A 23,845-nucleotide genomic window follows, 5' to 3' on the forward strand; every position below is an offset into this window, starting at 1 on the left:
GAGCATGCAACCCCTGTGAAGTAAATAAAGTGTACCGTTTGAAATTTCGTTCAAATTCTTGAGTTCGACAGACGAATTCTCGAGTTCGACAAGATACACCTGAAGAAAGTCGAAGGTTATATCGACCGAAACGTTGTTAAAGTGGCACCCAAGATAAGAACAGTAGTCTGAAGAATCCAAATAATACGAATAACCAATCCTCATCTCAAAAATTCAGAAACATGAAATATTTTTGTCAAGCGAATTTTCTTTCTTTTCTTTCTAGTATATGTTCGACTAACGGAACGCAACCAATTGGAAATTATACCTTGAATATTGTTTCACAAATGAAAGTATTCGCCTATAACTACATCGGTAAGTTTTTTGTTGTAATATATCTAACGCATCAATTGATCTTGTCAAGGTTTTCAAAAATAGTAATTCGTCCGTTATATTGATCTTTGATCCTAACTAGTTTATGATTAACTTTACCACACACACACACACACACACATACACACACACACACACACACACACACACACCTTTTTTATTACATGGTCTGGGAGTGGAAGAGTGCTGCAGGTATTGGAGAGTTTCACTTCATTGAGGGAAACATGAGCTCCAACATGTACTATCAAATACTGCAGCAGAGCAGTATCCCCTCCCTCCAGAAACTGGGTCGCAGAGCAGTGCTCCAGCGTGACAATGACCCAAAGACAACCACTACTTTACTGAAGGCTGAGGATAAATGTGATGGACTGGCCAAGCATGTCTCCAGACTCGAACCTAATACAACCTCTTTGGGGCATCCTCAAGCAGAAGGTGGAGATGCACAAAGTCTTAAATATCTGCTGGCTCCGCGACGTCGTAATTAAAGAGTGGAAGAGCATTCCAGTGGCTGCATGTGAAGCTCTGGTAAACTCCATGTCCAGAAGAGTATAAGCAGTTTTGGATAATGATGGTGGCCAAAAAAAAATTTGAAGAGTTGACATGTATATTAATATTGACAACTTTTCGTAAGGGGTGTACTCACTTTTGTTGCCAGGAATTTAGCTTTTAATAGCTATATTTTGAGTTATTTTGAAGGAAAAATAAATTAACTCTGTTATATATGCTGCAGACAGACTACTTTTCATTGTGTAAAAAATCATTTTTTCAGTGTTGTCCTATGAAGAGATATACTTAAATATTTGAAGAAATGTGAGGGGTGCACACACTTTTGTGATACACTATATATATATATATATATATATATATATATATATATATATATATATATATATATATATATATATATTCCTATAAATTTAGTTTTTTTGTGTATTGATATTCATATTCAAAAACCCCTATTTCTATTTATTTGGGTATCTATTTGCTTCCACACGAAAGCAAATGTGACACAAGGTCGTTTTTAATTTTGGGGGGAAACCCACCTCCTATAAAAGAAGGGCAAAAAGGGAGCACTCTGGCAGTATCCAAAAATAATAATTGTGTTAGTATAGACCTTTTATTGACCGAGGATTAATTAGCTTAAGTGTAGCATCAGAACAGATACCACACGTTGATCATAGCCAAGAAAAAAAAATCAAGCCTTTTTTCTATTTATTTAAAAAGAAAATACAAGTTTGTTATATATGGTTCGTGGAATTGCATTTATCTACAAAAGATCTAGCGAATTTGCATATTCTTTTAACCATCCATTTCAATTAATTCCCTCTTAGTTTTACCTCCTTTTCTTATGGGATGATCATCTTTAGGTAATTATTACATGTAATTATATTCATGCAGATATTCTACATGATTTATACTTGCGTTATGTTTTCATAAAACGGTTGTAGTAAACACAAACCTTTTTCTGTATATATATATATATTTATGTATGCGTATATATATATTTGTTTAAAAAATTTGCCTATTAAACTCCTTTCTCAGATTTTGGTCTACACACATGAAGCTTAATATATAGGGTATTCAAACCTGTGCGAAACTTTATATTTAGTTTTAACCGGGGGAAATCCGTGCAAAATATGAAAATTTAAAAACATGGGATTTGCCAGGTGAAGGTCGAACGACAGCATTACGAATATGCATACGTAGCGTAATGTTTTCATAAAACGGTTGTAGTAAACACAAACCTTTTTCTGTATATATATATATTTATGTATGCGTATATATATATTTGTTTAAAAAATTTGCCTATTAAACTCCTTTCTCAGATTTTGGTCTACACACATGAAGCTTAATATATAGGGTATTCAAACCTGTGCGAAACTTTATATTTAGTTTTAACCGGGGGAAATCCGTGCAAAATATGAAAATTTAAAAACATGGGATTTGCCAGGTGAAGGTCGAACGACAGCATTATGAATATGCATACGTAGTGTAATAGCTATTGGTTTATGTGTTTTCACGTCTTTATAGCTCAGGCATGAATGTAAAAGGTAAAAGTAAATCGTAAGCTAAATGTTTTGGTTTCGATTTTCCGTAGTGGCGCACGAGTCATTTTTTTTAAAACTTTTTAAATCATTACTATATATTGGGTCCAATATAATATAATAATTAATACGAAATCTACATTAATCAAAATATCATATTTAATTGGCAGCCTGCTAGTGTATATATATATGTATATATATATATGTATATATATATATTTGGTATTCAGCCGATGTCAAAACATCGTTAATTCACTACCGGCACAGTAGCTGCCGCTTAGCATAATGGTTAGAAGCCTTGACTGTCATACGGGCAGTCGGGTTTCGATCCTGGCTTGAGGTAGTTGCCTGTCTAGGCACACTGATGAGCTGTGATACAGCGAAATAGTACTGTATGTGGATGACATATATATATATATATATATATATATATATATATATATATATATATATATACGCCAGCAGGCCGCCAGGCATTACCCAGCCGTAAAATAGAATAAGATAAAATAGAATAATTATAGATATATATGAATTTATTCGTCAGTCGGGTTAGGTAAAAACATCATATATAAATAGGGGTTATAGACGCTCTTTGTAATTTTTCTAATTATTTTCCATTATTGTATTTCTTTTTTACACAAATCCCCCTTTTTACATTCCTTTTCCTTAAAACACACCTCATGCATTCTTCTATTAGAAATTTAACCTATTTTAATCACCCTAATCGTTTTTCTCTAGCTTCAAAAACCCCAAGTTATATTACTGCCATGCCATCTCCTAAGTATAATGAAGGAAGACACCTTCATGCACATGCATAAAGTTTTAGGTGAACTTACAGCGCGTCAGTCACTGCCTGTTGGTTGCTGAGTGAGGTGCTAGACAACGTGTTCGCCGGATTACCGATTCTCTCAAGATTACTGAACATGTTGAGCAAAGATATTACATCAAATTTTGTCAAAAGCTTGGTGATTCTCAAATTCGTAAGATTCGACGGGTGTTAGGAGAAAATGCGATGGGTGTAACAAAAATTAGGGAATGGTTCAACCGATTCAAAAATGGCCGCACATCACGCGTTTTGGCAGGCCCCAAAGTGCTCGAAGTGCAACTGCTGTTGAAAGGGCATGAAATTTGGTGATGGCAGATCGTCGTTGTACCGCGTGGGAGCTTGCCAAAGAGGTTGGAGTGAATAAAGATTTTGAACATGAAATTTTGCGTGATGATTTGGGTATGCTGTAGCAGAAGTAGCAATAACTAAAATGAGGGGAAACAGAGCTTACCTCGGGTACGTCTGTTGTGTCACCAGTTGGGGGGAAAAGAGAATTCCAAGATGGCGTCCGGGGGGTTTTATTAGCGTTTACCCCATGCAACTCTCGGAAAATCACGTTTCTTTCTCATGTGATTATGCAAATGGATAATTCCCGGCCACTATAAAAGCAGGAGGCTAGAGACGAGTCGGCAGTGTCCTGCAAATTGTGTGTGTGGGTGTTTCTGGCGATTGGAGTGTGTCTTCTTTTACCACGGTTATCACGGACAGGAATTCCCTCTCCTCTGGAGGTGGACGATATTGACTATTTTGAAGTTGTACTGTTGCTGACAGAACATTTATTTATTTTTTTTTTGCCTACTACATTTTTGTTTCATATGCACAGAATGGCAGCAAAATTGGTGCCCAGGTTGTTGTCGCCGGAACAAAAGGACCTTGTGTTCAAGTTACACAGGGCCCTCTGGACACCGCAAACACTGATCCTGAATTTCTGAACACCGTGATAACTGGAGATGAGTCATGGGTGTACGACTACGACCCAGAAACAAAAAGGCAATCGTCGCAATGGAAGCATCCCGAGTCTCCAAGGTTGGAAAAAGCGTGACAAGAGCGAATCAAAATGAAGGTGATGCTGACTGTCTTCTTTGATATCCGTGGAATTGTGCATCATGAATCCGCACCGGGAAGACAAACAGTTACAAAGAAGTAATAATAAGATGTTCTCCGGCGTCTCCGTGACGCACTTCCGTACAAAAGATCAGACATGTGGGCTGCGAAAAATTGGCAACTGCACCGCGACAACGCCCCCGCACACTCATCCCATTTGATCCAACATTTTTTGGCCAAACATGGAATTCCAGTAGTTCGCCAACCTCCTTACTCTCCAGACATGGCTCTTTGCGACTTTTGGTTGTTTTCAAATTGAAGACGCCACTGAAAGGATCCCGTTTTGAGAGTAGAGAAGAGATAATGCAGAACGCTACGGCGGAGATAAACAACATTCCAAATGAAAACTTTCACAGGTGTTTTCAGCAGTGGAACGATCGGTGGGCTAAGTGTGTGCAAGCACAAGGGGCCTACTTTGAAGGGGATTAGGGTTCAAACCCCCTCAGGTATTTGAAATATTTTTTCTGGCCTAAGGTCGGATACTTTTTAGACAGGCCTCGTGTGTGTGTGTGTGTGTGTGTGTGTGTGTGTGTGTGTGTGTGTGTATATATATATATATATATATATATATATATATATATATATATATATATATATATATATAATTGAAGAATACTATTCTACGGTTAAAATTTTATGGCATGACAATTGGTAAAAAAAACCTATATTTTCAAACCAATAAAACATGCCCAAATTTGCCCACATTTGTATATAGATTGTCATGTTATTTTTATTGCTTTGGGATGAATTGTGCTTAGTGGTTTTTTTTTGGTTTTTTTTTTTTTGCTCGATTGTTTCTCCTGTGGCTTGGTCAGGCCACTAGCAAATCCCGTGTCGACGTGCACAGGGAAAATTAAAAATATGTATTTAACTTTATAAATGTAAATACCAGAATATTAACTAACTCATCTGAGTCATGTGGGTGTGTAACCTGACTGAGCATAGTGCATGCTGTTCGGTGACCATGTTAAAACACGGTCATCGAACCGTGGTTAAAACCTAGCTCTTCGGGTAAGTTTAGCCTTTTAGCTAGTCATGTGAATGAATTACTTGCACGTATTAATAGAAACCCTCTAATCTGCCCACTCTCCACTTCCATTTTTCCTCTGCTTCTCTCAAATTGCTTTTATCTTGGACAGAAACTTAAATCCATACCCAATTTTCTTTTTATTCCACTAAGACCTCACTCATATTTAAAGATCAACCTGTTTGTATTCGGTTCTGAACAAACCGGAAAACAGTGGAATGTCACTTAACAAAACAAACCAAACTTTCGTTCGAATTTTAAAATGTCATGAAGCAAAACAAATATCCAAGTTTTCACGCGGTAAATAATTTGTTCAATTCTACAATAGTGGCACTTCACATTTTGATGATCAGGTTTATATTGTTTGTATTGTTACGAAATAAAGTTCCAATTTATCTGATAAAATCTTTCAGATACTCCAATGTTTCACACCTCTCCCCAACTAACTACTATCTATTTCAAAAGGTTCTTTCCCACATCATGCGATGTTGTTCGAAAAATCGGACCTTTTGGTGTCTTCCCACCTCCTTACATTATCTAACTTTTTTTATGTATTTATGTATTTTTTCTTAATATATTTTATTGTTTTTATTGTTGTTATTGTTTTTATAGGACTGGGTTTCGCGATGATAGTGGCGAGTTATTTTCAGGTGGCGTTTTGGAATATTTCGAGCGAGAGACAGAGTTTTCGAATGCGTAATGAATTAATGAAAAGTATGCTCACTCACGAGATGGCCTGGTTTGATACGCATAATGGCGGAGAACTCAATACCAAACAAACTGCGTAAGCATTTCAATCTATTTAAAAGTTTGTTTTTTATTATTATTCCAGTACACTCCAAACAAAGCATATTGCCACTTGGACATAAAAGGCTGCTATTTGGGACGATAGCTACAGTTGAGCAACGAGATGTCCGTTCACATTACATTGTGATGCTTATAGGTTGCTTTAGGGCATATCAGTCTCTCTTATTGGTCCACCGACTTAGTCACCCTCGCCCGTTCGTCTGTCCGTTCCAAAAATTCTCAATAACTAATTATTACATTTTTTTGAAATTTTGCATGAAGTTACAACTACCCAAGGAAGGAAATGTAACATTCTCGGATTTTTTGATAAAAATTCTGGTTGTGTCTCCAGGGGATCAAAAGGGGTCAAAATGGCCCAAAATAGCACCTTTCGGGATACAGAATTTTTTCGACCATTAGATTTTGCTGAAAATAACCCAAAAGCAAGATCACATGGATATACATCTGGAAACGTAATATTTGGCCCTGGGAAAATTCTGGGGCTTGAGCCCCAGGGTGTTTTAGGCGTGAAAAACACACCTTTTGAAGCTAATTTTTATTTTTATTCTAAAATCCATATTTGTGTGTAAATAGAGGTTTTAAATGGTAGCGAATTAAAATAAGATTACGGCATCGTTTGTCATGAAATGGTGTTATTTGGTTGTTTTAGCCCAATGTTTTACCTCAGGCCAGGGGTTTAAATGTTAACAGTTCTTGGTGGTTTTGGCAAACAGTATAAAGGGAGTAACTCTTGTAGACTCGACTTTACAAATATTAATTATATATTCGTAAATTGAACTTTAATACATGAAATGGCTGTATGCTCGTGTACCGCAAGCCTGGCCCAGTAGGTAATTTTTTAAATATTTTCACGGACGAGCTCAACAACTTGGGTGTTGGTATAAGAGTACTTTTGTTGGGTGATTTCAATTTGGATCAGCTTCTTGCAAATAATGTGGCACTAATAGAATCCCTTAATGGAGCTCAACAATTTCTTCAGCGCTCAAATTACATCACTCAAATTGAAGGTGATATATTGGACTTAATTATTGATACAGAACTTGTTTCTTCCCCAACACTGTGGCTTCCCAGCCCATTTAGTGATCACTTTGTTTTGTACTTTAATGTGTGATTATTTTATATCTGTTTGGATTCGTTTGCTTCATATCGATAAAATAACGACAAAAAAAAATAACAAATGTGACCCCCCCCCTAAAAAATTTTTACATCTAGAATAAAAAAAAAATTTTTTTTAAGTTATACAGAAACAATACCTTGTCGTGATTATAGGGCGTTTACTAAAGTTTCTCCATTGCCTTTTATTCAAAAGTATAACAAAGACATCAGTCTGGGGACCATATAGTTTTTGGTTTGTTGATTACATTTAGTCCAACTATATTGAATAAAAATTACTATTTTACATATTTCGAGGGAGATGCATTCATACCTTCCTCAACAAGATTGGTGCATAAGTTGACACGCACACTGGACTCAATAGGATTTGAACTCTGTACACAGGATTCCATTCTCCACGACGGTATTCAATTGGATAGTCACTCATTTTTAAATCTTTGTGTATTTTTTATGAAACCTTTATTCCTTTTAGTTTTTACGTATTTTGGAGGAGAAAACTCGAAACGGCTCTCTTCTGTGCATGGGGTTTATCGGTGGGGTGGTGGTGCGAATTTAGCCAGCATCACAGTAACACATTTTTTTTTTTTACTCTTGTTCATCCCAAACATGACACATTGCCATTTGGACGTGAGGGCAACTATTTGGAATCATGTTCGCAGGAGACTATGTAAGGAGATGAGCGAAATGTTTGTTTACATCACATTTACAATTTTGCATATCAACACAGTTAGTGAAGCAGGGGGAGAGGGGGTGCTAAAGTTTAACAGTCTGATGGAAGAAGCTATTACAAGGTTTTCCCACATCTATGGACCTTTACATTGAAGGGATTGGATTTTGCTGGACGTGTTTGTCGGGGGAAGAAAAAGTGCAATAAATTCATCAGAGCACATTCCATTAAAATACTTGTAAAACAAACGCCACAAATAAATACCACATTGAGGGGTTAGAGTTTTGTTGATCATGCAGGACCTATTAGAGTGGAGAATCTTTTGGGACTCTAAAAGGGAGAGATTAGTAGTGCACCAGCCCAGATGTGGTAACCATACTCCATGCACGGACGAATGATGGATTTGTATACATACAGGATACTCTAAGTGAGAGTAATTTTCTAGCACGGTAGAGGGAACACAATGTTTTTGCAGCAGTCTTTGCAATGTCCTCAATGTATTTATTCCAGTTCATATTTCATCATCAGTTTGATCGATAGACTTTGCATCTACTGTAGTGGCTATAAGGTAACATTATATTTGTGAAAAATAATTAATCTATATCAGTAAGATGTGCATTTAAAGAAGTTTCGAGTGTCTAAAAATATCGGAAAATTAAGAACTAACAGCATAAAAAGTGACATATTATTAAAATCAATGACTACAAACCAACTTCGATGAAAAGCTTTCAAATAAACATAAAGAAACTTCGAGGTAGTAAATCCAAATTAGTTTGCATTAAGATAAACGTAAAAATAAGAATTAAAAAATGTATATTATTAACACCAACGTCGATGGGATTTACGGGGGGGTTTTAAAATAGATATCGCTCCAGACAAGACGTAAGGCCACTTAATGTAAAGAGCTAACAAGAACAAAAATAATTATCGCAAAGACAGGACATGCTTATTGACCTTAGTCTTGAAAAAAAAACAAAGTTAATATAGGAGGAAAACAGTCAGCAGAAAGTAAGTTCCACAAGACCACACTTCTTAGAAAGAAGCTACTGGAATAGAAAGCTGTATGAGATATTAAAACAGCGAATTGATGGAGACCACTAGATCAACGACTCAAACGAACTAAAACAAAACAGGGAATGGATCAAACAATTCTGAAGAACACATACGATAATAGTATTTATAGAAAAGGTTGAAACTATCAACATCATTTCTATGAAAAAGATTGTAATGAATAAGAAAAACTGGATCCAATCAAATTACCGGTATGTTTCTGCACCTTATCAAGAATCCTCCAATGGGACAGAGCTTTAGCAATCCAAATATGACAGCAATACTCCGTTGTCCAAACGTACAGGAACAAATATTCTTCAAAATCTTAAGTTAATATTAGTGTTGGTAGATAACTTTTCTAAAAGTTAGAATTCATTTTTTTTTTGTAGATAACTTTTTTAAAAGTTAGAATTTATTTATTTTTTTAAAGTGCCACGTTATTAAAAGCGACAATAAAAAATGGATTTAACATTGATTAATAGTAGGAAAAAAGAAAGATCCAACTGGTACTACAAGCACACATACACACGCATACACATACAAATGCTCACACATACATATACACGCGCTTGCACACGCACAAACACACACACTAAGGCATAAACAGTTTTTTCCTGGTTCAATTACAGTTTAGGATTATTTACTACGACAGGGGGTGCATAACTCCTTATAGTCCCATATTAAACACAATCCAAAAAGCATCTTTGATACGAAATTGATTCTACTTGAGTATCTATAAACTTAATAAAAGTATATTGATTTATTTGATATACAATAATGCTTTATATATATATATATATATATATATATATATATATATATATATATATATATATATATATATATATATAATTATTATTATTATTAATATTAATAAATTACCAAACAATCTAACTGTATAGGAAAGAATTAGTTTCGTATTTTACACCGATGTAAATCCTTTTTAGATATAACCCAAGTTAACAAATTATCGAAAATAAATATTAGATATATAAAGTAGTAGTAATAAGTCATTTCTTTGTAGAATTAAAAATATCTTCAAAACACATTAATTCGTACATTGAATAAAACGTGTTTAGCTTTACAATATGAACAAAGATGGTTGCTGGAATAAACACACGATGTTGCGTCTTCTATGAACCTTTTTTTCCTTCCAACATTACCTTATGATTTTTTTCTATCTAAGCAAAGGATTTCTATTTTTTCTAAAGAGTATATGCCACGAAAAGAGACGGTATTAAAATAATAATAATAATAATAATAATAATAATAATAATAACAATAACAATAACAACAACAACAACAACAACAACAACCAAAACAACAACAACAACCAAAACAACAATAACCGTTTGTTTCTTCATAACGGAAGGATCTGTTTAAAAAAGGTACCGAAATCTTAACATGCTCCAGGAGCTGTTTTGCATGAAAAATAAATATTTGGATCTAAGAATGTAACTAAATACCATTCTCATATATATATATATATATATATATATATATATATATATATATATATATATATATATATATATATATATATATACTCTATTATTATATAAAAGTCACTTTGTGTGTGTGAGTCCATTCATTATAGGTTTCCAAAAGCTGAGCTTATCTTTTGCGAATTTCACACAAAGGTAATTTATATGTCTGGCAGTGTTCTTAGATAGGTGTTGTACAGAAATTCATCCGATAAGTATTAAAAACAGCAAAAATCCGATCCTAAAAATAGTTGTTGTTTTTTTTTAATATGAATAAAAAATATTTTTTAAAGGGGACTTTTTACACATTTCACCGGAGAGGGAGATAATAAAATCTTAGCAAATAATTTGTTCTTAAAAAGAAAACAAATTATAGGCAAGTATAGTTCAGTAGTAGTACATTCGACTACGGAAAAAATCGCCGCAAACTATTCTTTTCTTTGCATATTTTAAAATTAAACATTAATCAGAAGTGACTTTTCCAGGACATTCATCGTGAAACCTAAATATCAGTCGACGTGATTGTTGTGGGGTACAAATCATCCCTATTTGAGAACTAAGTGGAATCAACCAGTCCTATGAATACCACTGGTTTCAGAGACTAAATGGAGACATTCATACCATGTTTAACCGCATGCTACGAACACGTTCCCCTCATACCACGTTAGTGGCTCCTGTATTCTTTATGATAAATACATATTATATTTTATACACTACTTGTGTTTTTTTTCATTTGTAACCCCTAGCATGGGTCTACAACAACTGGCTGACGAGGACGATTCAAGAACTTCTCGGATCAATCTGCAATAATCGCTATCAACAACTGAATGACGAACATTCGGGCAACGAATTCACTCTAAAAATAAAACAGCCATTAGAAGACAGAGTTTGACGACCAAAAGGATTCAAGAAAAAAGAACACGCGGATATTCTGTTATGTGGAGATAGGTAACCAACCCGGAACATTCTACATAAGGAACAGAGTCACCAGATTCACCTGCCCTTTTTTGAACAGATACTTCTCCCTGAACATTAACACACTTTATTTGTCTCTATGTAAATACGTAAATAAACTTCTCTCTCAGTATTCAAACCACAGTGTATATTTATTTATTCCTTCCACGGAATACTTTATCTTTGATTGTCCGTATAATAAGCCACCTTAGGAAATATCAAATTGGCGACAAAAATGAGATACGAACTCATTGAAAAAAAAAAGATGAGCACGTGGTGAGCGCGAAATTTGAAAAAAATTCTCAAAGAGAATTATTAATTAAGCAAATACTTCTTATAAGGCGAAAGACAAGTATTCACGCAAGTACAAAGAATTTTTATATTCTTATTGCCGTTTTTCTTTGAACTTTCTGAAAAGTTTACGTCATATATGGCAATACAGAAACAAAACGAAGACAAGCAGTTAAATTTGGTAAAATATCGCGAAGAAAAACGAGGAAGAGAAAAGAAAGAAATGAACGAACAAATGTTGGAAAAGCAGTTAGATTTAATGAAATTCTTCGAGGAAAAACAAATGAACAAATATTGGAATTGAAAAAATTACATTTAGATCAACAAAACCAGTCAGATAAAAAAAATGGATTTGATAACACAAGTTTTAGTGAATAAGGACAGCGGAGAAGAAATCAGTACGGTTTTCCCCAAAAGTGAAGGTTCGTTTATTGCTACGGAACTAGGTACATCCGAACATAACAAATTCGTGGACTATATTTTACCAAGAAAAACCAAGGAATTATTGTTTGTCGAGGCAGTCAAACTATTAATGGAGAAGCCGTTTTATAAAAGATGGAAATGCATGAATCTTACACGGAAGGAGAGTCAGGACTATACGACTTTTGCGTCTATAGTTAATAAGGACTCTGAAGATTTCAAATTGTCGTCATTAACGGCGGACAATATTAAATGCTTAATATTCAAACAAGGTTTTATAGCCATAAAAGACGCCAATATAAGACGTCGTGCTCTAAATAAATTGGAATTAGAACCTGATTTGACGCTTCAGAAATTGGCTGAAGATTGTCAGCGGTTCGTGGCAATGAAGCAAGATTCTCGAAACATAGAGGAAGCAGCTATCGCGCACATTAAAAAATACGCTTCAAAAATAAAGAACACCCGCCCGCCAGCAATTACCAACGAAGAGGCAAAAAGAACCATTCACAAAATTATCAGAATAGAAAAAATCCTAGGACCCCTTGTAGCAAATGTGGAGGACCTCGTGCGTACAATGCATCTCAGTACCAAAGGAGAATAACATGTGACCTATGCAAGCGAGCAGGACACAAGGCCTCATATTGCAGAGCAAAAGTAGCAAAAAAGAGCTATGTAAAAACTGCAAAAATGGACCCTTCACCAACAGAGAACATAAGGAAATATTTTACGGTGAGAATCAGAAATAAAGAAGTAAAACTGCAGCTCGATTCAGGGTCGGATTTATTAATTATAAATTTTCACATGTGGAAGCGAATAGGAAAGCTCGCGATGACAAATACGAATAAAGTCGCAAGATCGGTAACTAGGGCAAAAATAAATTTTGAGGGTGAGCTAGTTATTAATGTGTCACTAAAAAGAACAACAAAAAAGCTAAAAGTTATCGTTCTAAGGAACGCAACGAACTTATTCGGGACCGATTGGATTCAGGAATTTGAATTATGGGACTCGCCAATAAGTAATTTTTGCCACAAAGTCGAAAACCTAACGGCCGAAGCCGACAAACTCAAAAAGGATCTAAAAAAATCTTTCCCAAGTTTTTTCTCCGAAAAGCTTGGATGCTGCACAATAAAAAAGGCGACATTCGAATTGCTGGACAAAGCAAAACGAATATTCCAAAAGCCACGGAGCGTACCGTTCGCTTCAAGGGAAAAAATTGAAGAAGAATTGGAAAGACTAGTCAACACTGGGATCTTAACCCCTATTAACTATAGTGAGTGGGTAGCCTCCACCGTATACGTGAAAAAAAATCTAAAGAGATTAGGGTATGCGCAGACTTTTCGACCGGATTGAAGGCGGCGCTCAAGAACCATCACTACCCACTACCAAACCCAGACGAAATACTCACTAACTTAAATGGCGGAAAATATTTTTCCAAAATAGACTTAAGCGAGGCGTACCTACAAATACTAGTAGAGGAAGATAGCTCGAAACTTTTGTATATCAACGCACAAAGGACTTTATAAATTCAATAGATTAGCATTTGGTTTTCCAACAGGTAATTGATACTTTGCTAAGCGGTTTGGATTTCGCAATAGGCTATCTGGACGATATTCTTATGCGTAGTCAAAATGTTGAACAACATAGAGATCATGTATAGTAATTGTCTGTATTTTTGAGATGAGGTGTTTTCATTGATTGAGATTGTCGGACTGACTTCCTCATCTTGGTTGTTATAGTCACAACGTTTCGGCCGTTTTGCCCTCCGGCCTTCATCAGGTGTTTTCTATCGAACTGGGGAACCGTTTGTTAGGAGTCTCGAACCCAACCCTTTATTATTATTATGGGGGTACCGTGTTCGGACCCCAGCTAGGCTCTGGGACATAGTTGCTGATTCTCTGTTTTGAATGTTACTTTTCACTGCCTTCGTTCAGGTTTGAACTCAGCACCTTTGGGTAACTGTAAACTTTGATACAACGTCTAGGGTCACTCGGCCATATGTCACTAGGACAATTCTTAGTTGTTTTTTGTTAATGTTAAACCTATGTTGTTATTCAAGGTTTTCTCTTTCTATCAGAGGTATCCAAATTGCATTCAGCTCTATGCTTGGTTTGCTCAGTAGGTTGTTATATCCGAGCATGTAAGCTGTTTCTTTAAGTTTTCTCACTTTCCAGTGGGTCTCTGTTTATTATTTTTACTTCATCCCATAGGGGGCGATGGTCCTCCTTCTCCATCCAGACATGGTTGGCTATACCCGATTTTTCCGTCTCCACTTTAGTTACCGTTTTTCTGTGTTCTTCCATCCTTACTTTAAGGGGGCGGCATGTTTCACCCTTGTAAACCTTTCTGTAACTGCATGGGATGGAGTATATGCAGTTCTTGGTCATGTTTTCCTCGATGCGGGGCTTCACTCGTACCAGGTGTCGTTTGAGTGTTGACCAACTAAGAATTGTCCTAGTGACATATGGCCGGGTGGTCCTAGACGTTGTATCAAAGTTTACAGTTACCCAAAGGTGCTGAGTTCAATCCTGAACGAAGGCAGTGAAAAGTAACATTCAAAATAGAGATCATGTATTTCAATATTTCAAGTGTTTGACAGAATAAAAGAATACGGCTTCACAAAATGCGAATTTATTTATTTATTTTTTTTTTTTTGCACGAATTAAATACCTGGGTCCTATGATAGATAAGGGCGGGAAGAAACCCGATCCAGTTAGGCCCCACAGCTATAAAAGACATGCCAGAACCTCATAATGTAACTACATTGCAGAGGTTTTAGAGCTTGCGAACTATTATCAAACATGCATGAATTGCGTGCGCCATTGAATGTACTATTAAAAAAGGACAAAAAATGGGACTGGATGCCTGAGTGCCAGGCAGCGTTTAAGAAATTAAAAGATGTATTAACGTCAGATTTATCCCTGACTCATTTCAATCTGAAAAAAGAGATTATTGTCGCAACTGACACAAGTTCTTATTTAATCAGGGCGTGCATTCTACACAAGATGCCTGAAGGGTACACTAAGCCGATCGCCCATGCGTCAAGATCTTTACTTCCTGTCGAGACGAATTACTCTCAAATCGAAAAGGAAGCACTGGGGATCATATTCGGTGTTACAAAATTCCACCGATTTTTACACGATCGTAAGTTTAAAGTGCAAACTGACTATAAGCCGCTTATAACCATATTTGGCTCTAAAAAAAAAGGTCTCCCAGCTTACACAGCCAACAGACTGCGAAGATGGGGGACCATTCTACTGAATTACGATTTCAGTATGGAATTTCTTACATCTGTGAAGTTAAGTCATGCAGACAGATTGTCGCGATTAATCCCGAAATATAGGGAACCGCTGGAAGACACAGTAATAGCGTAACTACAAAGTGAAAAGGACTCTACACAAATACTATGTAATACGATCAAGAAACTACCAGTCACTTTGGAAGATATAATAAGGGAAGCTGAAGAAGATAGTTTCATCAAAGAAATCAAAAACAAATTCAATCGGATGAATCCGCGACGGAAGCTTATTCTATGTGCAATGAGGTACTGTTGTACCGAGAAAGAGTAGTAATCCCAGCTACACTACAAAAGAAAATTCTAAAGGATTTCCATACGGGGTATCCTGTGGCTATGCGAATGAAGAGCCTCATGACGTCCTATGTTTACTGATATAGAAGGCACGGTAAAGTCGTGTAAGGGATGCGTATCGGCTGTAAAAGCATCCCCAATACAATTTAGCCCGTGGCCTAAAGCAGACCACCCATGGCAAAGAATACACGTAGATTACGCAGGCCCACTGGATGGAAACTATTATTAATAGTGGTAGACAGTTTTTCAAAATTGCTTGAGGTATTATGATGTAAAAGTCCAACAACGGATTTTACAATCAGTACTCTTCCCGAATTGTTCGCAAGGTTTAATGTCAGACAATGGCACACAATTCACTTCAGCAAATCTTAAAAGCTTCTGCGAGGATTTCCAGGTTAACCACATAACGATGCCAACCTATCATCCCCAATCGAACGGGCAGGCAGAGAGGTTTGTAGACACATTGAAAAGAGCCCTGAAGAAGGCTAAAGGAACGCCCGCAGAAAAGCCGTCACAACAGTTTTTTACAAGTTTACCGAATTACGCCAAATAAAAGGACTCCGTTGAAGATGTCGCCGGCTGAGTTAATGTTCGCGAGGAAAATTAGCCCAGTCTTTAAGAAACTTTTACCAAAACAGGTGAAACCGCCAAATACTATAGTTCCTAAAAAGAGGTATTTACCTGGTGAAAAGATATTTTTCCAGGTATACAAAAATAATAGCATGGTTTAGGAACTAGGAAAGGTCCAGAAAAGGATCGGCTGGACGGTCTACATTATCGAAGGTCCAAGATTTACGCACAAGAAACATTTAAACCAAATTCGGAAACGTATAATTGATGACGAAAGACAACCTCCTGCTGAACAAGGAGTAATGGACCAGATATATGACACGTTCGACTTGGTAACACCACAAGCAGCCGGACAACGCTGGTCCTCCAGAAAAAGTAAAAAGACCGACCCGATAGAGATCAACCCCAGGAAAAGAACTATACGATCATCCCAGGGGAATAAAAAGCTCGAGAGGGGGGGTACAAATAACCCCTTTTTGAAAACTAAGTGGAATCGACCAGTCCTATGAATACCTCTGGTTTCAGAGACTAAATGGGGACATTCATACCATGTTTAACCGGATGCTACGAACACGTTCGTCTCATACCACTTTAGTGGCTCCTGTATTCTTTATGATAAATACATATTATATTTTATACACTTTACAGTACATGTGGTTTCTTTCATTTGTAACCCCTAGCACGGGTCTGCAACAGTTATAAACAAACACAGACGGAATTTGATGAACGATATTGTCATTATTATTTTTTTATTTTGTTAATTATTTATTTATTTAGTGTCGAATTAGTCCACCGGGCAAATTATTCCTCGACCTTAGGATCGATGTGATAAAATGCGTTTGGACACGATTTAAAAATCCGAAAATTGGAAGAGAAGTTGAAAATATCTTATAGTTTTCTTTCATTGTGCCATTTTTCCCTTCCAATTTTCGGATTTTTTAATCACGTCCAACCCCATTTTATTTCCTTTTGGTGGATTGACTGTTGCTATTTCTTATTATTTTCTTTCTGAGTTAAGGGAAAAATAGATTCACTCATTGATAATTAAGTGATTGATTTTGTGTTACGAAACAGATACAGTCAAGAATTGCAAGTGTAAACTTAATTAAAGGAATAAATTGTCAACATCATGAAATTTGGAATATAGACTTTTGTCATTCATTCATCATATGCTCTGTAATTACATTGAGCTTCTTAAATAAATATTGGTATATGTAAAAAGGAAATATAAGTGAATAAAGAATATTTCACAGAAATATATGTATGTGTGCTAATGTATTGATTCATATACAGAATTACATAATTATTAATGATCTTGTGATTAATAGGGCATTATAAATTATTTTTTACTGGGGATTCACTACTTATCAAGTCTGGAAGCCACTTGGCGATAAGGGTTAATGGGTATCACGTGACAAGTGAGACACCACCATGATGATCGGTTATGGTGGAAAATTGGCAGAATTAGATTATTGAAGAAGATGTTCCAGCAAGAGCTTGTTTACACTGGTCTTGTAAACGACCATGTTATAGTCAGACGAGAAGAAGCCCTATGACACTGAGATCCACAGACGGGTAGTTCTAGGAAAAAGACTTTGCTAATGGAATTTTCGTTTAGTTATAGGCACAGATAGAGAATAAGGGAATTATTAACAGTGGTTATAGCTAGACGAGTATTTGTTGTGAATGTTTTATAGCTAGTATCTCAACATGTGTGTGCAGAATATTGTTATCATTGTTTTGACTCTCGAGTATATATCCGACACAGTTAGACACAGTTAATCAACCGAGAACCACATAACTCTATTTCAAGTCATAGAAGATAACAACCATTACACACTCGAGAGTAAAAACAATGAAAAGAATATGCTGTTGTCCTAGCCCTAATTATAACATACTCACGTATGTTGTCTAAATACTAACGGTAAAAACATTGTGTTTTGGTTTTTATAGTACACGCGAAGTTTTGGGAGATTAACGTTTTGATATACTTACTAACAATAGAAATATATGTGTAATAATCAGTGCAAATACTTTTATGTATTTTTACAGAGACGTACAAAAAATTACCGAAGGTCTTGGAAATAAACTTGGCAACTTTATCCAGTGGACATCAGGAAGTGTTGTGGGTATCATAATCGGCTTTTTCTTTGGTTGGAAACTGACACTTGTTGTCTTGGCGGCCAGTCCTTTGCTGGTTGGAACTACAGCTCTTAAGGCAAAGGTAGGAAATTGACGCTTCTCCTATAGTTTGAAGCGGAATAATTATTACATGTGTATTCTTTTCTTCCTCGTATTATATATATATATGTATATATATATATATATATATATATATATATATATATATATATATATATATAAAAGTGAACGTGTTTGTGTATCTGTCTGCCTGTGTGTGTACATTTCCCTACACAATAACTCTCTCAATTTAAAGACTACAGGCTCGAAGTTTGATATACAGGGTACTGAGATTTGGGAAAATCGATATGATCGGTTTTGGACCAGAAATTTGCCGAGTAAGGGGTCAAAGTTCAACGATTTGACCTTTGAGAACTCTACTAAACTACTCCGACAATTTTGGGTCTAAACACTTGAAATTCTAGATATGGGTTCCTTGGAAAGGGATCTAACTTAATAACTTTGAGCCCAAAACAAATGTTAAGTGGGTCATAATAGGGGTCAAAGTTAAAAAAATTTATCTTTTTTTTTTGTTGCTCGGCATACACCTTCAAACACCCGGGAAACGCCAGGCACCCATGCTAGTATATCTATAAAAGTGAGTGTCTATGTATCTGTGTGTGTGTCTGTGTACATTTTCCTTTGCAATAACTCTGTTAATTTTTAGTCTACAGACTCGAAATTTAATATATGGGTACTGAGATTAGGGAAAATCTATGTGATCGGTTTTCGGCCAGAAATTTGGCTGTTAAGGGGTCAAAGGTCAACGATTTATCCTTTAGGAACTCTACCAAACTCACCCGACAATTTTTGGTCTAAACACTTGAAATTTTAGATATAGGTTTCTTGGACATGGATCTAACTTAATAACTCGATTTAAGCCCAAAACAATAAATGTTAAGGGGTCATCATAGGGGTCAAAGTTAAAAAAGTTGACCGCTTTTTTTTTTTTTTTGCTCAACATACACCTCCAAACACCTGGGCAAATTTGAAAAGCCTTCAAGTGTCGAATATAATTATTTTTTTGTCCGATATTTTGCTAATAAATTGTCTCATCAGGGTAGGAAGTCATTTTCATTTAAATTTTATGAAAAAATAAGTGTTTCAAAAAGTGTGTGACTATCTTTTCTTTTATATATATATATATATATATATATATATATATATATATATATATATATATATATAAATAAAGAAAAGATAGTCACACACTTTTCATATATATGCACCAGAAATATCTATGTTTGAACCGTTTTGCCAGGGAACCGTTTCATAAGAATTTACATAATATTGAACTCTTATGGATGTATTGAGCACTTCTAAAAAGGTATCGGTTTTTAGTTAACTAAATTTGAACTTAATATACTCGTGAACAAAAAAAAGTGGCCATGATTAAAATTGGAACAAAAAAAAATGGGCCATGATTGAAATTGGAAAGAAAACAATTTTTAAAATTTTTATCGCTTGTTTGCTAATAATTAGCTGTTATTTAGTATTTTTCAGATTATTAGTATTAAAGATGAGTCCAAGAAAAGTAAGACGACATCTTGACGAAAAAATTAAAAACCGAATTTCAGGATTACGACAGGCAAATTTGACTTACAAACAGATTTTCGACATTTTGAAAGAAGAAAAGGTGGCAACATCTCTTTCAGCTGTGAAGAGAATTGGGCAAAGGTTCGAAATTGAAGGTACAGTGAGCAGGAAAGTTGGTTCTGGTCGCCCCAGAGCATCCACAATGAAGGACGATCACAGGCTTAAAATGACCGTTTTGAAGGATCGCAAAAAAACTTATGTTGACCATAGCAAACAATTCGAAACAGCAAAAGGAAATTCTCTTTCTAGAGTGACAATATCCAGAAGGATGAAGGAAATGGGATTTTCATCAAAAAGATGTGCAAAAAAACCTTTGTTAACTAAGAAGAACATCAGCGACAGAAAGACATTTGCATCATGCTATGGTACGAAAGATGCAGATTGGTTTAGAAATGTTTTCTGGTCGGACGAATCAAGATTTTGCCTTGCCAGTGATGCCCCTGAACGTTGCATCCGAAGATCCGGAGAAAGATTTTCACCGAATTGCATAAAAACCACAGTAAAACATGGAAACGGAGGAATAATGGTATGGAGGACCTTTTCTGCTGCAGGAGTTGGGGAAATTATCAGATGTGATGCGTCAATTAATGCCAAAGAATACATTCAAATATTAGAAAGAGGTCTATTACCAAGCATCCAGAAGTTAGAAATGAACAATGACATTATTTTTCAACATGATAATGCCCCTGCACACACAGCAAAAGTCACAAAGAAGTGGCTTACTGATAATTCAATTGATGTGATGTTTTGGCCTGGCCAAAGCCCAGATTTAAACCCAATGGAAAATATTTGGGCTATAATATCTCGTGCATTAGTTAGAAAAACTTTTTTCCAACAAAGAAAAATTATGGGAAGCAGTACAAAGAGAATGGAATAACATCTCCTCTTCACAGTGCTCCAAGTTGGTTGAGAGCATGATAAAAAGAATTGATCTTTTAAAAAGATCTAAGGGCAATTCCATTCCATACTAAGTTTTTATTAAAGTAAATATCTTGCTCTTTATATTTTTTACTCATTTTCGTTTATTATTTAATTGCATTTTGTGTAATGCAGCTTTTTTGTGCAATAAATTGTAAATTTCTTTCCTGGCCCATTTTTTTGTTCATGAGTGTATATATAACTTATATACTAGCAGGACCAGTGTACCGGCGTTGCATGGTGGAAGTATGTCCCCACCTCACCTGTAAAGAAAAAAAACAAAAACAATTAAACTACGGTTAGGGTAGCGCTATGTACGGCACAATTACATTGACACACCAGTTCTCGCCAGATCACTGAAGTTAAGCAACGTTGAGCCTGGACAGAACCGGATGGCTGACCATTTGGGAAGACTAGGCGCTGTATCTACCTTCCGGAAAGGTTGGGCGTGGGGCCAGCACCCTCACCCCGTAAAAAGAATTCAGTCGCTACAAAAGCATCTACAAAGTGGTAGATGGCCTATTCCCCTACGGGGCTCAAGGCTATGGTTCGGGTTTAGGGTAACGCTAGAGAGCTCTATTAAAATTTAATTAAAATATACAATTTGTTCAGGTTGAGGAAAACTTCAAAAATATAATTTAATACTAGAAATCTTGGATCGAACTGATTTCCTTTATTTTTAAACTATTGCTCCTCATATAGAAAACTTCGTATACGGTTTTTAATTCGACTTTTTCTTGATGCACACACATTTATTTAGTCATTCTCTTTCGGTTTTTCTTGGTTTTATATTAACTTTAACATTTTTGTTGTAGCGTGCTGAGAATATATCACACTTTTCACACGCAGCAACCTTTGTTCACGTCTGCTAAGAAAAAGAGGCTGTAACGGAATTTTGGGTTCGTCATCAAAATCCGTTTTGCATGGTAACAAAAAGAAAAGAAAATAAGGAAAAAAAGCATTTACAGCAAATTTCTCGGAAAAGAGTAACTAATAGGAATGAGCAAAAGAAATACAGATCCGAATAAGTTTAAAATGATCCAAGTTTATTAAAACAAAAATTATCGATTGCCTTTATTTCCCAAGGCTGGGGTTAAAAAAAAACCCTTAAGGAAACATTTAAAAATACATATAAAACAAATACAAAAAAGACGTCGATCCTTACTTGCAAGAAAGGCTGAAAGAAAAAAACATATAAAAAACGGAAAACAGTCCTTGTTTTGAATTCAGTCCTTTTAACGAAAGGTTCAGTCTTTCTTCGACAAAATGTTCTTTTTTTTTCCGAAAAGAATCACAAACAAAAAGTTTCTTTGACCTAAAAGGGGAGAAAGAAGTATTTTCCCTTTGTGAAGGCTCAGGTGCCTTTTAATTCAAAGGGGAGAGAAGACCATAAAGCCGCTTTGGTAGGCTTTATGTGTACAAATATGGGGTAAATTCTTCGGTTGAAAAATCTTTCAAAGAGGGGATTTCCTTTCTATGAACGATATTCTGCTCGTCTCGTCAGCGAAATTAATTTTTGTTCTTCTTAGAAAAGAACTCCTCGACATACGGTTGTTTCCTTCGTTAATCCTTTGAGAATAATAATAATTTACCAGTTGTAAGACTCGTTTGTTTTTTAATAACCGGTATTAATCTTCCAGTCGTAAGACCTAGTTGTCTTATAATGACTGAGAATAAACTAACGTTAACAGTTTAGTACCACCCAATGGAGTTCTAAACAAACGTCCTTCTCCAAAGGAGGAGAGAAAAAACCCGTAGAATTTAACGTCAAGAATCCTTTTTTGGTGGAGCCGAATAGCATCCTTCTTCTTGGCCGGCTAGGTTCGAACTGATGAAAAAGGGCAAAAGCCCTTTCCTCCTCCTCCTCCTCCTCCTCCCCTCCAGAGGGTAGGAGTGGAGCTGGCTGCTAGAAAGCGAACTATACCGATGCTGATGATGATGGAAGTGACCTGCCGGTCAAGGAATGCGTTCCTTGACCCAAATGGCGAGATGTTGAATGTGTATAAATAAAAAAATAAATAAAAATTATTTCTCTATTAAAAATTTCAACAGCTATTAACACTATAACATTTCGTTCATTTCCATTTCGGAGATAAAAGCTATAGGTTAAAAAGACATGTAATGCATGTGTAATATTTTATGTAAAACGAATTCGCAATTGGTAGCTTTCGTCAACGCGTACTTGCATGTGTACATTCTCGCTCGTGAACGATCAATTAACCAAATTAAATAAATAAACAAATAAAAAAAATAGTAAAATAAAAAGTCTTCCTATATCTACGTTGCATACGTGGTTTATACGTGCTAGTTTTTCTTTCATAATTGCTTCTTGTCATTGTTTAAGCTGTTTATAAAGACGAATAAAACTACCCGTGTATTAAAACACAATAAATAACATTAACGATTATTTTGCGAAAATTCTAGGTAATCAGTTCCATGACTAACTCTTTAAATCTGAATAAGCTAACAGAACTCCGTTTTTTTTTTGTTTTTTTTTTAATCTAAAATTAAAGGGAAATACTTTCATTAGCGTATATTTTCCCTATAAATCGGATTTAACGATTATTTTATGGCAATTTTTAGGTAGTCAGTTCCATGACTGATAAAGAACTTGGTGCTTATGGCAAAGCTGGAGCCGTGGCCGAAGAAGTGCTAAGTTCAATACGGACTGTAGTTTCCTTTGGAGGGGAAGTCAAGGAATATGAAAGGTAAGAATATCATTTCATTCCATTTTAATATATATATATATATAAACGTGAACGTGTCCGTGTATATGTGTGTCTGTGTATCTGTCTGTCTGTGTATCTGCCTGCCTGTGTACATTTCCCTACGCA

General features: G+C 35.6%; 1 protein-coding gene across 1 annotated transcript in view; it reads left to right on the forward strand.

Moving 5' to 3' along the window:
• Positions 1-23,845, forward strand: part of LOC145291074 (ATP-dependent translocase ABCB1-like) — a 290,243-nt gene that overhangs the window by 150,563 nt on the left and 115,835 nt on the right. Inside the window, exons 27-30 of the mRNA XM_080136587.1 lie at positions 266-354; positions 5,987-6,158; positions 18,369-18,540; positions 23,595-23,719. Of these exons, the coding sequence (XP_079992713.1) occupies positions 266-354; positions 5,987-6,158; positions 18,369-18,540; positions 23,595-23,719 (558 nt within the window). The remainder of the gene's footprint in view (positions 1-265; positions 355-5,986; positions 6,159-18,368; positions 18,541-23,594; positions 23,720-23,845) is intronic.

The sequence above is a fragment of the Euprymna scolopes genome, chromosome 12 (genome assembly GCF_053919585.1).
Source record: "Euprymna scolopes isolate OS-2025 chromosome 12, ASM5391958v1, whole genome shotgun sequence".
In the NCBI taxonomy this organism is placed as follows: Eukaryota; Metazoa; Mollusca; class Cephalopoda; order Sepiida; family Sepiolidae; genus Euprymna; species Euprymna scolopes.